The sequence below is a fragment of the Stigmatopora argus genome, chromosome 3 (assembly GCF_051989625.1).
Source record: "Stigmatopora argus isolate UIUO_Sarg chromosome 3, RoL_Sarg_1.0, whole genome shotgun sequence".
Classification (NCBI taxonomy): Eukaryota; Metazoa; Chordata; class Actinopteri; order Syngnathiformes; family Syngnathidae; genus Stigmatopora; species Stigmatopora argus.
In genome coordinates this window covers 22677266-22693143 of record NC_135389.1, presented here as the reverse complement: position 1 = coordinate 22693143, position 15878 = coordinate 22677266, and the positions used below count along the sequence as shown (strand labels likewise).

The following is a 15878-nucleotide window of genomic DNA, read 5'->3' as shown; positions in this document are numbered from 1 at the left end:
CACACACAAGCACACACACACACACTTTAAAAGTCAATCGAATTTACATTGAGACAGTAATCCCTCGAATATCGCGGTTAATGTAGACCACACATGGCCGCCATAAACGAAAAACCGCCAAGTAGGATCACCCCCATTCTATTTTCGCGCCTAGACAGAAATACAAGTACAGTGGTACCTCGAGATACGAGCTTAATTGGTTCCGGGACTGAGCTCGTATGTCAATTTACTAGTAACTCAAATGAACGTTTCCCATAGAAATGAACTAAAAACTAGTTAATTAGTTCCAACCCTCTGAAAAAACAGTACACGGTCGATTGGTCGAAAGACCGTGACCAAAAGACGGCAACCAAAAGACCGGCGACCAAACGACCGCAGACGGAAAAAAACACCCAAAACGGGATATTAGATTGGAAAAACATTTTTATTTGTTCTAATTCGCCATCTATACACAAGTACAATGATTAAAAAGTGTATATTTATTAAATATTACAGCTATAAGCATGTCAAAAGACTTATGTATTAACATGTAAATATAATGTATATATTTAAAAATTTAACTACTTTAAATACGGTACTTGCAGTGAAAATAGTTTTTCTCCGCTTGATATAAATGAAGAAAAAAACAGGTACATCGGAAAAAAAATATTTTAGTCTAAGTCCTTTGTCTTCTTGTGGCCATGGGTCCATTGTCCGCGAAATTCGCGGGATTATTGTACTCACCTGACTATATATGTCGGGTAACAAAACGACTTAAAAAAATACCATTGTCGGTTCTAAACGAATCTGTATATAAATATAAGCAATGATGGCCACCACCCACTGGCCACCATTTTATTCCAGAGTGACTTTGACCTTCTTCTTCTGTCTTCTGCCATTTTCCTAGTGGCGAGTGGAAGACAGGGGGAGTGGCTTCCGCTTGCGAGTTTCAGCGTGGATTTTCACATTTTTACGAATATTTTTCCCCCAGAAATAAATCCGCCATGCAGTGAATCGACGAAAGTTGAAGCCGCAATATTCGAGGGATTACTGCACTCTGTCTACGTCCACCTTGTTAGTGTTTTAGTCACTATCATTTTGAGATTGTGATATAAACACTTCATGTAGGACGGGAATGCGTGTTTGGAATCACTTTTTACGTGTTCGGTCTTTTTAGACTTTGTCTTAGCAAAAGTTCAAGTCATCTTATGAATTTAATATTTTGTTGCTATTCTGTCCGTAAAAGGCTTTTGTGTTGTCTTCAAAAATAGAAAATAAATGCAATTTTCAACTGTGGAGATGTGGTTGTGAAAGAGCAAAACAGCCAACCAAAAAGCAACCAGAAGAAACCAACATTTTATATCAATAAAACAAACATTTTATCCAGTTGACAAAAATATATTTGTGTACAAATAGGCTCCTTTCCTCTTGTGCATTGTTATATTTACACCGTGTTCCAGCAGCCACAAAATTGTTCGAAATGGTGTCGTGGTATCGGAATGGACAAACGTGGCAGACTGTTGAGATCGATTGTGTGCCCGATGTTTAAAGTTAAAAAAAAAAAAGTAAAAATACAAAATAAAAGCCACGGTGTCATAGTCCAGGTAAGAAATCAACTCGTAATGCGATCTGGAAAGACACTTATTTTACGTAAAAATCCTACATTGGCCTACTCCGACTATTTAAGCGAGTTTATTTGTAGCCTAGCTTGTTTAATTTGACTTGCTCTCAACCACAATCTGACGGCATCCATGGAAAACCCACACAAAAACAACAATCCTTCAAGATTGAGCTTTCGCGGCAATGTCCAGAAAACATTGCAAGATTTGTACAAAAAAAATAAATGCCAGACCTCCACAGTCCACTCTACTTGGGTCTGCTGGGAACAGTGTGTAAATGTAGCTTTCAGGAGGAAAACATCATCCTTGAGAAAAATACAGTTTCAAATAAACAGCAAAAGAGTTCAATAGCAACAGACGCCATTTTAAATACCGTTAAACTAAAATACATAGTGGTATTTTATATTTCATGTTTTCCCCGCTACATTAAAGCTATTTCGTACCGCTGGACATTCTTTCATTGAACGATTACGAATCAGACGATATTTGTGCACCTTTTAAAAAATGAATTTGTAGCTTATGGATACAATCTTCCACCGGAGAAGCAGACAGAACAATGCTTATCGTTAGCATTAGTTGCTAAAAGAACTGTTAGAGATTGGTCACCCCTAAAATCTTCATAAAATGCACATTTCAAGATGTTTCATCACAAAAAGGCTGTGTTTAGCACATTCATTGTCTCACATCCAAACAAAGAAGCTTTAAAAAAGTCATTTTAGAAACAGTTGCCTTATATTTGCACTTACCTTATTTACTCGCATATAAGCCGCACCCTTAAAATTGCCTTAAAATGGTTGAATTTTACAATTTCTGTGATTTACAATTTTTACCTCCACATTTATGGTTTTAATAAGAGTACAAATGTGTTACTTTGAAGGGAAAATCTTAAGAAAAATCATTGCACGTGGTATTTCTAAGATAATTTATGAATCTGTGTTCCAAAAGGGTGTTGCCTTCCTGCACATGGACAAATTCAAAAAAGGAAGTCACGTGACCAGTACAACCAGGAAGTGTGTCCGAATATCCGCTAAAAGGTAAGATGGCGGCGCCCTGTGCGAGCAATGGCAGGCACACGTGAGTTTTTTTTCACATTTTATCCAAGATATGTTTTTTTTCTTGAATTTCATTCATAGATTTCAACATAAATCTGTTTTATCTGTTTATCTTTTTTCTATTTTGAAATAAATGACCGTATCGGCCACGTTGTCTTGCGTTGTGGCGTTTTGTGGATGTCAACTCTAATTTGTGCACATATAAGCCGTAACCTGATTCAGTCATCATTCTTTTGAGCGACAAATACGGCTTATATGCGAGAAAATACGGTAAATGCAACATTATTTTCTGTGGCATTAATGGAGTGATATGCCTTTCTTAAAAATAAAAACCTGAATGTCTTAAAAGTGCAAGTTTTGCTGCAAAACTTTCACGGCAGAGGAATAATAAACTCTGCATGGTATGTAAATAGAAGTAAAAAAACGACTTATAGTGGTGTTTTTTATGAAGCAGCAGTTGAAAACACATAAAAAATGAAGCGAGTTGTGCATGACTAGCAGCCCAATTTAGACAGTAGGAGAGTTGTAAACAGATAATAATTCAATAGGACTCAGCTTGTTTGTCATCCAACTTATTGGGCTGTGCATGCTAGATGTTCTTCAAGGAAACATTTTTTAGAAAAAAACCACTGCCATGCCTTTTAAATCGGCTTAAAAAGATGTTGCATTGGAGGAAATCCATCATTAGACTGCTTCACACTATCTTGTTTGTGTTCTTCATTTCCGTGGAGAGCCACTAAATAACTCATTACAGACTACGAGGTGGACTAAATATGGATATTGCCATATAATGATGCGGTTAGCATTTCTAGGAGGTCCGTTTCCAACTTCAGAATTTCATGCGAAAAAGCAGTGACTTGATTTGTGCAAAAAAAAAATGGAAGAAAAGAATAAAGAATCTGTTTCCCGGTCACCAACATAAAATATTTAACGTAACATTGTGTTCTCACTATTATTTTATTATGATAAACAGGGTGTAGTCGTTGTTGACGGGTTCCGCTATTGTGAGTATATTAAAAAATGTGAGTCGTATTGCGTTGTAGTGTTGAAATAGTCGTTAGGTCTTAATTACCGTAAGTATTATCAAAATACGACACCAAAATTGTGTGACTTCAAGTGCCGTATGAAGACGTATTTCAAAATGTCGGATGTCTGTACCATCATAAACGGAGGAATCCCTTATCGTTAAGACTCTTGTTCATTTTTTTTGCATTTTATTATATTTTCCGCTACACGCAATTCCATTTATTTGGTTTTGAATTTTTTTAAAAAGCCATAAAATGTCCTTTATAGTGTAGACATTCTGGAGTTTAAATATTTAGTTGTCTCTACTCCATGGGGGGGACGCCATTTTCCATATACTGTATTATTATAGTGTAGTGTTGGGGTTATTCTGGGATATTATTATATATGTGCGCATGAATCATTATGTGTGTGTGGAATATTGATCATTATATGTATATGTGAAAGATTAATCGCTCAGTATAACGTTACCAAGGCTGGCTCCGAGGACATTTAATTGTTTTTAGGACTATTGACCTGACAGATCACCAAATTCCGGGCCGAGGACTGTTGATCTGAGTTCGCAATGAAGATCTGTGAAGGACTCTTGAATTGCTTTGACTTGGATTCCGGAGCAGATGGCGATAAAATAATCAACCTCCGGGAATACTCACATATTGTTTTAAAATAGTGTCGCTTGGTACATCTGATATGCAATTGTTGATGCAGTTGTTTTTTGACCTTAATTGTGTTATTCGTTTATGCAATTGGATTGAATAGATAACCTTGTAATTGTTTTGATTCGATGTCTTAAATTGGCAGGAGAGGAATTCGGTCCTTTAGAATATTCCAGTGACGAGGACGAGCCAGGACTGATTCTCACTTGCAAGTTGATGCCGGAGATGTCCCCGATGCCTTCCTTGTATTGTTTTATATTATATTAAAGTATACCTATTAATAAACCTATCATGTAGAGTTTTAAAGAATTACCATTATGGAAAATTGTATCCTCATAAGTAAGGTTTTCTCGTGTTTGTTTTGTGTATAAAAATAGGCTTTCTATAAGTTGTATTGCAGTACGATACCATTTTTATACTAGCTAAATATTGTGAGAACAAATTCTGGGTGTGGTTAGCATATCTTTAAATTGCCGCTAGTCCGTTTTAGAACGGAGTTTGAACTTTTTCCTCCCCGTCGTCGTCCTGCGACTTTGCTAACAGACATTTAGCACTTCTGTTTTTATGAAGTCGTCGTGCGAGACCGTTATGGTTAAAAACTGTCTGTCATAAGGGAATCGCACTTCAGTAATTGTAAGACGTGTTTGCGCATCGACGTGTTTGCACGTCGACATGTTTGGGCATCGAACACGCGGACAAAATGCGTATTATTGAGCTTTTCCAAAGTGCCTCAAGTGATTTTGCAATTCCGACAAATTCCGGCATGACATTCAACATGTCATCTTTCCCGTTGAACCGATGCGATACTTTCTTTGAGCCTCTTGGTCAACAGGTGGCTTACCCGTCCACAGTAGGAGTCCGTGGTGGCCTGGAGTGAGCTTACCAGTGGCTGAAGAAGTGACGTCTCCATGTTCTCGCCAAAGCGGTACTGGAATAGAAAAGGTACAAATGACACTCTCACACTGCTTTTTTTTCTGTTGTAGTGCATCACACATGAACTGCCTTCACCCGCTGCTTCTGGTAGCCAGCGGTATTGCGGTCCGATATTCATATATAATATATATGCGTCTAAAAAAAATGGTGCGTCCTTTGTGTGTTTAAAATACAGAAATAACACTCGTTACTGACACTGCGGCTAAAAATACGATGCGCCATATAGTCGTGAAAATACGGTACCTTTTCGGCCAATTCGGACCGCATTCTACATTCCCTTCCTTCGTCCAAACCAAAGCGTCTCTCAGCGCCGACTGTAAATCGAGCGATCCGTGTTTTGTCTGAGGTGCGGCGGCAAAAAGCTACATGGCTGGCTCCCCCGAGCCCCGTTATTGTAAACAAAATAAGCGAGGTGCTAAATGAAGCAACCCTGATGAAACTTCCAGACTGTTATATAGCAAGACAAAGTGTTGCCTTGCTTTCCCTTCCTTTACGGCCCTCCTGTAAATAAGAAGCAATCGCACTTTTACGGCACCTCATTTGACTCCTGTTTGGCCGCGCATTAGCTTACTCAAAGCACACTTTCTTTATTATCTTTCATATAGCGCCACGGGCCGTAAAGCACCATTAACGGCCCGGCATCGATTTTTTATGTGGATGCCGCCGCCGGCTCGTGGTCCGCATCGCCATCAACGTGCCTCTAACTAGCATCAGCACTAAAGGTTTTATAACTCTTTTGCGGGCTGGGCCGGGGGTAATGGCGGTGCCCTTTATTGCAAGCGCCTTGGTGGGAGGGAAATCAAAGTTTCCTGCCCGAATGGCCTCCCGTAGGCTTGGAGGATCCCGTCCCCGCGGGACTGAGTGGGAACAAATTGTGAGTGGGCTCCACCGTGGGGAGCGCTAATAAAAGTGGGACGTAAAAGCAGCTTGTAGCCGGGGATGAAACCTTCGTAAGTCCAAGCAATTTTACATTTACTTTATTGGCTCCTATTGGCTGCTGATTGCATAGCGGGGTTTCGCACCTTTAGCCGCGTTTGCACAAAGTAGTTCAGTTGGAAATGTGATCATTTTCTGAACCGCTTGTTCTCGCGAGGGCCGTGGGTGGTGCTGGAGTCAAGCCCAGTTCACTACGGGCAACGGAATAATTTTTGCATCCTTGTTATTCATTTTAATACGTTAATAAATTATTTTTTTATCCTTTTCTTTCAGTTTTCTCACATCTTCCATACTAAAGTGGGACACTTTGATCATTTTTAAAGGGTTTGTTGGTCGTTTTTTTTAGAACCGTGGAACAAATTACAGAATTTACATGTAAAGTACTGCTCTACTTACGAAAAAAATCCAAGTTACGAAAAAATGATCTGGAACCAATTAATTTCGTATTTAGAGGTACGACTTTACTGCAATACAGATGAACTTCTGTATATTAAAAAAAATCATTCATTTTCTGTACCGCTTATCCTCGCGAGGGCCGTGGGTGGTGTTGGAGTCAAGCCCAGTTAACTACGGGCAACAGAATAATTTTTGCATGCTTGTTATTCATTTTAATACATTAATAAATCATTTTTTATCATTTTCTTTCAGTTTTCTCACATCTTCCATACAACAGTGGGGCACTTTGATCATTTTTAAAGGGTTTAGTTGGTTGTTGTTTTTTCTTTAGGACCGTGGAATGAATTACAGAATTTACATGTAAAGTACGGTATTACTTAATCCAAGTTACGAAAAAACGATTAGGAACCAATTAATTTCATAAGTAGAGGCACGACTGTACTGCATTACAGATTAATTTTCTGTACGGTTTATCCGCACAAGGGCCGTGGGTGGTGCTGGAGTCAAGCCCAGTTAACTACGGACACCAGAATAACATGTTTTTGCATGCTTCTTATTCATTTTAATACATTAATAAATACTTTTCTTATAATTTTCCTTCAATTTGGTCTATTTCTCAATCTTTCATACAAAAGTGGGACACTTTGATCATTTTTAAAAGGGTTAGTTGGTCGTTTTTTTTTTAGGACCGTGGAACAAATTACAGAATTTACACGTAAAGTACTGCTCTACTTACGAAAAAAAATCCAAGTTACGAAAAAACGATCTGGAACCAATTAATTTCGTATTTAGAGGTACGACAGTACTGCAATTCAGATGAACTTCTGTATATTAAAAAAATTATTCATTTTCTGTGGCCGTGGGTGGTGCTGGAGTCAAGCCCAGTTAACTACGGGCATGGGCTATGCTTGTCATTCATTTTAATACATTATTAAATAATTTCCTTTTGCTGCAATTTTGTCTAGTTCTCAATCTTTCATACAAAAGTGGGACACTGATCATTTTAAACGGGGTTAGTTGGTCGTTTTTTTTTAGGACCGTGGAACAAATTACAGAATTTACACGTAAAGTACTGATCTGCTTACAAAAAAAAATCCAAGTTACGAAAAAATGAATTTTGTAAGTAGAGGTACGACTGTACTGCAACACAGACAAACTTGTGTACATTAAAAAAAGTCTCTAACATCATTTCTTCCAAGTGGCTTTGCCCAAACCGCACTGCTCGGTTGAGAATCCATTTCGCAGTTATGACACAAGCAGCAGCAAGCAGTTGACAATCCGCGGGTTGCAGTGTCAGAGAGACGGATGGCGAGTGAAGACTGAGTGCTCCGTAATGAAGCCCGCTAGTTTACTTAATGGCCGAGAAACCGGGACAGCGCCAGTGGCTGCCGGCTTGGAGCCTGTGGCGGTAATGGATGGAGACCGGTCGGCTAATGAAGCCCCCCCTTTTTTACTCGCCTGATTGCCGCCTGCTTGTTGACGGGTGTGCACGAATCAACACGAACAGATCGAAGGGGTGGCGGGGAGGAAGCTAGCTGGCTCGCTAGGGTCTAAATGCGTCCCTCTAATGGTAGCCGACTGGAGAAAACAAAGGAGTGGGACCAAATGGGACTTTTCTGGATAAATATGCCTCAAAATTCTGAGGATAGACGTTTGAATCTTTTGTGTGTCGTTTTATATCTTCTTCCTATGCTCGTTTAGGGTTTTCTTTGGGTACTCCAGCGTTGTCTTACCTTTGGGATGCAGTGATACCTTGACATACGAGTACCCCAACATACTTTTAGCACGGCAACGCGCTCGTAACATAATATAAACCAATTGAAATGAACTTGGATGACGATGCAGACACACTCAAAAATAAGTTTAATCTAACCTTGCACTAAACTTAATTCTAATTTTGTTTTCAATTTTGATACCTTTCTTCTCCCGGGTTGGCTCTATTGGCCCCGCATCCACCCTGACTTTCAGATGCAACCTATAGAGGGTTGTTTGCTTTTGTATTCCCTTCAAAATATTCCCAAAATGATGCACACAAATGTCCTCATAATAGGATAACGCCAACGAGAAGTAGTACATACTCCTCTCGTATTAGCGATCGCTCCGCCATTCGCACTGACTAACGGAAAAAAAAACACGGGAAAAATGCAAGGCTCCGCCCAGTGCTCGTGGAGACGTTACGAGGAAAGACAGTGGACATGATGTTCTTATGAGCAGCCTCTCGCGTTCTCTGTTTGCTCGTATATCAAAATTAGTCTCGTATCTCAAGATAAATATTTGCTCAAAATTTTACTCGTGTCTCAAATTGCTCATATGTCGAGGTACCACTGTATAGTAATTAAGTTCATTTAAGTTAAATTTAAAGTTTGTTATGTTACGAGTGCATCCGTCAAGTCTCTCTCTTTCACAACGTTGTACTGAATAATGTCTCATTTTAGTATTTAAGATCATAACCACTAGATAGGGATTTTTTTTACTGTGACTAAGTGGTGAATTAGAACCAATACAAATATGTCTTTCCATCTTAATACCCTGTTTTGGGTGTTTTTTTCAGAGGGTGGGAACAAATTAATTTGCATTTAGTTCATTTCTATGGGGAAAATTTTAATTTGAGATACGAGTACCGTATTTTCACAACTATAAGGCACACTTAAGTCTTAAATTTTCTCCAAAATAGACAGGGCGCCTTATAATCCAGTGTGCTTTATATATGGAAAAAAAATTAAAATGTGTCATTCATTGAGGGTGCGCCTTATAATGCGGTGCGCCTTATAGCCGTGAAAATACGGTAAATTGACATGCGTTCTGGAACGCATTAAACACGCATTTCAAGGTATAACAGTTTGAACGTGAATGTTTTATTGTCTACGTATTTGTGCCCCGCCATTGACAGACAACCAATTGAAGGCGTACCTCGGCTCCCCAGGGGAACCTGCGACACTAATGAGGACAAATGGTGTTGAAATAGATGGTGTGTCACTTCTGAAATTGCTGTTGACAGCTCGGTTTGGGGACAGTAGATGAATTTATGGCGGAATTAGTATTTTATCCCCGCTGGCAAAAGCACGAGGGGGGCGGCTGATTTGTCAGGAGTGGATTAAGAGCGAGTAATGGAAATGTTTAACATGTTATTGATTGAGCAATAAGAAAACCAGGCACTTGAAGTGCATATTGATGAGCTGATTTCTGTTTTTCTTTGCACAAACAAGTGTGATCATCCACCCACGCAAATGCCCTTGAAAAGAAAAAGGCAAGTCGAGTACAATTACGGCTTTCGTGCTGTTCAATTATTTTGAATTTGCAACACACACTGTGAAAGAATCAAAAAAGATGTTCGCAAATTCAAAGGTTTTTGTAACCACGGGCGTTTTCAAAAGCTTTTCTCTTTTCCAGCTGTGTAATATGAGCTATTTTTTATAAATTATTATAATGTAAGCACGGTGGCCTAGTGTTTTGGAACATCTGCCTCACTGTTCTATGGTTCCAGGTTGGAATATCCACTGGTGTACGCATGGCATGGATGGAGGAGCAGCCAATCAACAGTGAGTATGTGCAAAAAAAATGCAGTAAATGTTATGACAGAAGAGATATTTTAATTCAGGTTTAGATTTTTTTTTTAAAATGCCCTTTGGGAATTACACGCTAAAATAGAGCTGGGCGATAAAATGATAATTATCAGGAAATAATTTTTGTCAATGATATTAAAAACCTTCAATAAAAAAATCATAATTTTAAACTGTAATTACAACACCCGACTGATATATATTTTTTAATCGTGATAACAATTTTTGTCATATCGACTAGCTCTACCCTCAAATATTATCAATACAAGTCCCTTACATGAAAACAGACTAAAAACTAGTATGTCTTGTTTTTTTAATCAGACTAATTAAAGAGATAGAAACACCCAGCTACTTTGTAACTGTTCTGAGTGTATCAGTGTTTTTACACTGTGCGCGCACGGGGTGAATGAAGTCACCTTGGTCACACAATAGTTGCGCTGGTAAGCCATGTATGTCATTTTCCGGGGGTTTAAACATTCAATTCTCAATGTTCAGAGAGCATACCTGTCAACTTATACGTTTTCCCGCCTAATTTCATGTTTTTTGATCATTTCAAATTGTGTACGCCGTAAAACAGCTTTTGTATGGGAAAAAATATTTTTTAAAGTATTTTTTTTGTAAAATTGATCTCGTTTGACTCATTTCGTCTCTAATCCGGTTCGCCTCGGTCACTGGTAGCAGACGAAAACGTCATTGTCGACTGCAAAATATTGTCATGCTTTAAGCATGATATGCGAATGCACTGCATAAATATAGCGTGTCAGCAAGCAATGTACCCAGACAGTCAAGCTGTCAGCATCATACAGAATCTTGAATTAAGTGCATACTGATTGGACAGCCTACTTTGGAGAAAATGTTTGACTTTTAAGTGCGCCCTATGTGAGTAAATATGTGCCACGTTTAATTTGAACGTTTTTTTAATCGCTTAATAAGGGGAATTGCAATCATTAATAAGGGGAGCAATTGGCCAAGGTTGCCAGATATGAGAGAGACATGAAGCTGATTTATACTCGTCTTGTGTTGTCTTTTGCTAGATTTAATGGCAGGTGCTTGGTACCTGCTGGATGGCCTCGTACACGGCTCGAAACGCGGGCTGCTTTTCGTTGTGGTAGACTCCCCTGCTACCGTGGAGAATGAAGACGCCATCCGTCTCCGCTGGCTGACAGTTGAGACCGTAGACGCAGTGGTCCGGACGGTAATTCCACTGACAGGGAAACACGTAGAGGCATTCTGTACGGGGTGCATGAGCCGTTTGTTTGAGTGAGACATGGCATTTTGGATGGTGACATTGATGAACACCAACCTGGGTTGTGGTGGAATATGATGTTGAGAAGGTCTTGGTCACCCCAAGTGATGTTAAGTTTATACTTTTGGAGGAGGGGCATGAGCATTTCACTCCATTCAAGCGCCACTGAAGTCATGTCATTCTAGAAGTGAAAATTCAGGTAAAGATTTTTGAAAAATATTTTTTGGCCCTGACTAACTTTATCAAACAGACAATAAATATTTCATCTGAAGTGAGGGATCAGTTGCTTGACAGCGTAGCCGTTCAGAATGAGGCAAAAGGTGACATTGTCACCAAGTGGACCGTTTTGGAATTGCAGATATTCCCCGAATCAGTTTTTAAATTGATTAAGGATAATGCAGTATGCTGTTAAATATTGAATATTGATGAGACTTACAAGTGCTGTGTACGCCTACTTCCTTTAGAACAACCTTGGAAATGATAGGATTTGTTTCAAAGCAAAAGACTGGTGGTTTAGTCAGTCTTAATACAGTAATCCCTCGAATATCGCGGTTAATGTCGACCAAACATGGCCGCGATAATTGAAAAATCGTGAAGTAGGGTCACCCCGATAAAAAAAAAAAAGAAGTTCATAAAAATGTTAAAATCCACGTTGAAACTCTTAAGCGGAAGCCAGTTTTGCTACTAGGACTCAGCACTGATGTAAAAAAAAATAATAATAATAGCAGAAAAAAAATCGTAAAGTAGTGAATTCGCTATAAGTGAAGTCGTGATAACCGAAGGATTACTGTAATACTTATTTCCCTTATGAAAAAAAGGAAAAGTGATAGAGGTGACATATGCAATCGATTTGGAATCGATTGGCACGCTGAAGTCACGAAAGACCAATCATTTGTCAGAACTTGTAACTCGGATGATTCGCTATAAACTCGTGTTACCAAATTCTTTCGGTTTAGAGTGCAGTTGAATCAAATGCACTCGAATTTCAAGGTATTTAAATTGGAAATTTGGTATTTTTCAGAAATAATTGCTTAAATAAAAATGTAAGTGACAATTTTTGGGGATTTGCGGAGTTTAGGGAGCTTGTCGGAGTCCCAGAGTTTGCGTTGCTTGTCCGAACTCTGAAAATTACGGAGAACTTGGCAGCTCTGCATTTTATAAGGAACATCTTGGCTATCTCCAGCCCATAGCATGTCTATATTTTGCATCTAATTCCTAAAATTGCAACTTTTCTTCCCAGTTGAATCACCTTAAACAAAGTTTTCCTGAGGCGTGTCATGTTCAAAAGCAGGACTCCCGAGTTGACGCCAGTGCTGCCGTAATAAGGATGGCGGGCAAAGCGGTTGTACCAGCCGATACGCGGCTCTTCGTGCTCCGGGGCCATGGCGGCCAGTTGGCTCGCGTTGAATTTCCAGAAGAAGGCCCAGAGGTCCTCAACGGGCCGCAGAAAGAGGATATCCGTGTCCACGTACAGCAACGAGTCCACCTCCTTCAGGATCAGCTAGAAAGACGACATGTGAGAATAATGTTTGGGCAAAGGATTGTTTTTTTTAAAGCAGGATGGATCAACTTACAGGTAAGAAAAGCCTTTGAGATGCGCATGGTTTGAAGAGCTTCTTCCATTCTTGTTCATTCCCACTGGGGAACGTGATTGGGTAGACGGTGAAGTTAAACTTGCTCTGGATAGACCTGGGCCAGGAGTTCAGCTTTGAAAAAAAAAAAAACAAGGGAAAAAAATGCGAAAAATGTTGGCCGCGTATACCGTATTTTCTCGCATATAGGTCGCCTCCGCGTATAAGCCGTAACATATTTTTGGGGGAATTTGACAATTTCTCTCGTACAAGCCGCCCCCCTGATTCACAATTTTCACCTCCATATTCATAATTTTAATAGGGAGTACAAATGGGTTACTTTGAAGGGAAAATCTTAAGAAAAATCATCGCATGTGCTATTTTTGAGATACTTTATGAATCTGTGTTCCGAAAGGGTGTTGCCTTCACGTGGACAAATTCAATAAGGAAGTCATGTGAGCAGTACAACCAGGAAGTGTGTCCGTAGTGGAATCGTTTGTCTTCTCCAGGTAAGATGGGGGCGCCTTGAGCGACCAATGGCAGGCACAAGTGAGTTATTTCATCTTTTATGCATGATACATTCTTGTTTTTAATTCATAGATGTCAAAAGAAATGTAGCTAAGCATTTCATCTGTTCATATTTTCTCTATTTTGAAATATATTACCGTACCGGCCGCATTGTCTTGCGTTATAGCGTTTTGTCTTTGTCACCTTGCACTTTCGTGCACGTCAAGTCTAATTTGTGCGCATATAAGCCGTACCCTCAATTCCGTCATCGTTTTTTTCCGCGACAAATACGGCCTATATGCGAGAAAATACGGTACTCCATCTTAATATAAAACCGGACCTTGTTATCTCTGTAAATATGATCTTTTTTATACAGTGAAGACCCACTGTGGCATTTGTCTGTCCTTTATCACAGGGTCACAAGACACTTACCCTATTTTGGAAGCTGCCCTGAAGCTTGTCATCGGCAAAAATATGAAACTTCAGAGGCTTATTGCTGAAAAGGACGGCAGACTTGAGCATGTTGAGCGTCTCGTCCAGTCTGGGACCGCAGGCCACCACAGCCAGGTGAATGCTTTCGTTTATCCCGTATCTAACATCCAAAAAAACATTTAATTTCAATTTAAAAGATGGTCAGATATAAGTGGACACACAAACCTGTATGGTGAGACTTGCTAGGAGTAATATCATTTTTTGGAGTTTCAACACAATCCAGCTATATCTACTCAAATACTATTGAAGGTTTTAAATTCAAAGCACTAAATGGTATTAAACTGTATTACAATAATTCAGTGTGTGATCACTTATCTCTTGCAATGTTGCTTATTAGTCATAATCTTATTTTAGTGATGCAGTCATTCGTACCTAAAGGGTGATTCCAAATAGCCGTTCAGTCCACAAACATCAGCAGGCACTCTCCAAACCACATTCCAATCAGAGACTGAAAGTGATTTACACCTGACAAAGTGGGAAAAAAAACATCTTTTTGATGCTTTTCGGCTTTTAAACTTTGGCAGATGGTTTGGGGGATTATGGTAGTTTAAATGCTCACTGTCAGTGTTAACAGGTGGCGTTGCTTTTAAAGAAGCTACACATACACGCCATTGGCTAATTATCTCACAATAAGCATGATTTAGACATGTTTATAAACACAGTAAAATTAAATATGACTTAGTGAAAATTCGACAAGCACTGTAAAAATAGTTTAATCGGGTTTTCGAAGCAAGACATTATTGTTGTCGGAGTTGGGTCGTCGTAAATGGAGCTAAATGGCTAATAATTGAATTAAATGCTTTTATTGTCATTATGCAAATATAATACAAGTCTAGTACAAGTATAATAAAGCTATTCGCGGCTAATAATGAGGCTGTAGGTGGCTAATAACAAAGCTACGTGGCTAATGTGGTGTTAGCTACCTGTTCGGTTCGCGAACTCGTCGGCCTGTCAATCCGGGGCTTTTCCTGAGAAGGTTACCCCTATCACGACTCATTCCGTTGGGCGTTTTCAGCTCGCTAAGTCCCCTACCGTGGGTGTCCCCCAGGGTGGATGCGAGATGATTGAACACGTAGATGGACGAAAAAAAGGTGAACGCCGTGCACAGGAGCAATGCACGCAGATAACATCGCATTCTGTGTTCTGTAGGCTCTCCAAAAAATGTCGATTCACCTCTTCCGCCCACATAGATACAGGATTAATCAACAAATGTTGGGATTTTTCGTAAGGCAAAGTTCGAGCAGGTACGACGCGTTAGGGCACTGTGGTTGTTCCCATCCCACGGTTGGCACACAGGCCCCGCCTACTTTTTGGCAAAGCAAATTAGTAGTTATGCTACTATATTACCATGTTAAAGATTGAGTTAACGTTGACATTTATCAACTGATCAAATATGGTCAAATCATTCACTTTGTAACCGATGGGAAAAAATGCATTTTAACAAGGGTGCTTATGTTGAATGATTGTGTTATCAGTACCATTGACAGGGCAGGACGTCCAATGCATTTTGAAAAGGAAATGGATTGGACACTGATCACCATCCCTGGCAACCAAATAGTTAATACATAATAATAATCAAAACGTTGCCTCTCCATTCGCTCTGGAATCAAAATATGACCAGATAAAATCAATACAGGATGTGTTCAATTTCAGTATTTTGCTTGACCTAAATAAATTGAGTAAAAATAATCCAATGTTGTCTCAGTAGTGGTGATGGAAAATATTGCATTAGGCCTCTAGATCAGGGATGCCCATTACATAGATCCAGTGGCGGTCCGTGCATTTTCTCGTAGCACCTTCAATGGGTAAAATCCACTTCCTAGCAGCATTTAGTGATTAAATACAAACACTGGAGCTTTTCAGATATCAGAACCAGGCCCACAATTGAAATATTATTTAGGAATATAG

The 15878-nt window shown here is 39.4% G+C and overlaps 1 protein-coding gene across 1 annotated transcript; it reads right to left on the bottom strand.

Annotated features, from left to right (window-relative positions):
* Positions 1-3078: 3078 nt before the first annotated feature.
* Positions 3079-15256, bottom strand: gxylt1a (glucoside xylosyltransferase 1a). The gene is made up of 8 exons (XM_077597005.1): positions 14894-15256; positions 14343-14435; positions 13911-14070; positions 12975-13106; positions 12650-12901; positions 11458-11581; positions 11212-11384; positions 3079-5257 (listed from the first exon to the last, which is right to left on the bottom strand). Exons 1-8 carry the CDS (start codon positions 15103-15105, stop codon positions 5108-5110), a joined length of 1296 nt encoding a protein of 431 aa, XP_077453131.1. The 5' UTR covers positions 15106-15256; the 3' UTR covers positions 3079-5107.
* Positions 15257-15878: the final 622 nt, after the last annotated feature.